Raw genomic sequence first — 1124 nt, forward strand, 5'->3', positions numbered from 1 at the left:
TGTGTGTGTGTGTGTGTGTGTGTGTGTGTGTGTGTGTGTGTGTGTGTGTGTGTGTGTGTTGAGTGGCCTCAAACAATAGAATTGTACTGTGAATAAAACGGGCCTGCGATGCTGATTCAAGCTCTGTGGTGGCATCAGCTAAAGCAAAATTCGTTCATCGTCATGCACATTGCTTTCGATAACATGCTGAACAGATATCTAGGGTACGGGGTGTGCTCATGTAAACTGTTTCGGTCTAGCTGCCACACGAACAGGAGATCAGTCTTAACAAATAGGCGTTTTCCCACGATAGATGGCTAATTGAGATTCGACCCCATGTATCATCGAATAGAAGAATCTGTGTGACTGTTGTGTCCATGCTGATGGCGGTGTTGGAGGTGGTTTAAATCTTGATGATGATGATGATGATGATGATGATGACGATGATGATGATGATGATGACGATGATGACGATGATGATGATGATGAAGAAGATGATGATGAAGCCTTCGGGGCGAAATAATGAGCTCTAACAAATATAAAAATTGAATACATCTTTTAAACTCTCCTTCTTCAACCTGCTTTCCCTACAATGTTGATTATGATTATTATGATGATGCATCTACACACTTACATTGCTCTCCAGACCTTGAACCGTTGACCTGTCTCTCGTTGGAGACCAGCAATGACCGTTGTCCAGCCGTGTTGTTGAGACGAGCTGTTCTCACCTCCCAGGACAGGTCGTAGAGGACCAGGTTGTTGGGCGAGCTACCCGGGAGGACGCTACATTTGGTGATGTCGTCGATCTGATACCTCAGAGCGGAGCCTTGTGACACGGCTCTCACCACGTCCGCCATTACTGTCAGGGCCTTGGGCTGGGCACATCTTGTCTTTACGAGGAAGCTGAGGGGATGCAAGTAATAAAATACAGTCGGGGGCTCTCGTATTCGAGAGGTTACAGTGTTTGCCTCTCATTCAATAGGTCCCGGGTTCGAAACCTGAGAGCGACGGAAAATGTTCGTCTCTAAAGTCTTAATGTTCTCCTTTCACCTCTTTTCCTGTTCTCTAACCTTGTTCTGTCGCTTGCTTTCGTCTCCACTTTCTGCCCCTACCTCACTCCCACCCCTTCTTTGCCCCCCTCTGAG

The 1124-nt window shown here is 46.8% G+C and overlaps 1 protein-coding gene across 1 annotated transcript in view; it reads right to left on the reverse strand.

The window, feature by feature from the left end:
- The window catches only part of LOC101856710, a gene marked incomplete at its 5' end in the record, with an annotated part of 16222 nt that extends 15340 nt beyond the window's left edge, over positions 1 to 882 (reverse strand). Inside the window, 1 exon segment of the mRNA XM_005091347.2 lies at positions 614 to 882. Coding sequence (XP_005091404.2) covers positions 614 to 882 — 269 coding nt within the window.
- Positions 883 to 1124: the final 242 nt, after the last annotated feature.

The sequence above is a fragment of the Aplysia californica genome, unplaced genomic scaffold (assembly GCF_000002075.1).
Source record: "Aplysia californica isolate F4 #8 unplaced genomic scaffold, AplCal3.0 scaffold00028, whole genome shotgun sequence".
In the NCBI taxonomy this organism is placed as follows: domain Eukaryota; kingdom Metazoa; phylum Mollusca; class Gastropoda; order Aplysiida; family Aplysiidae; genus Aplysia; species Aplysia californica.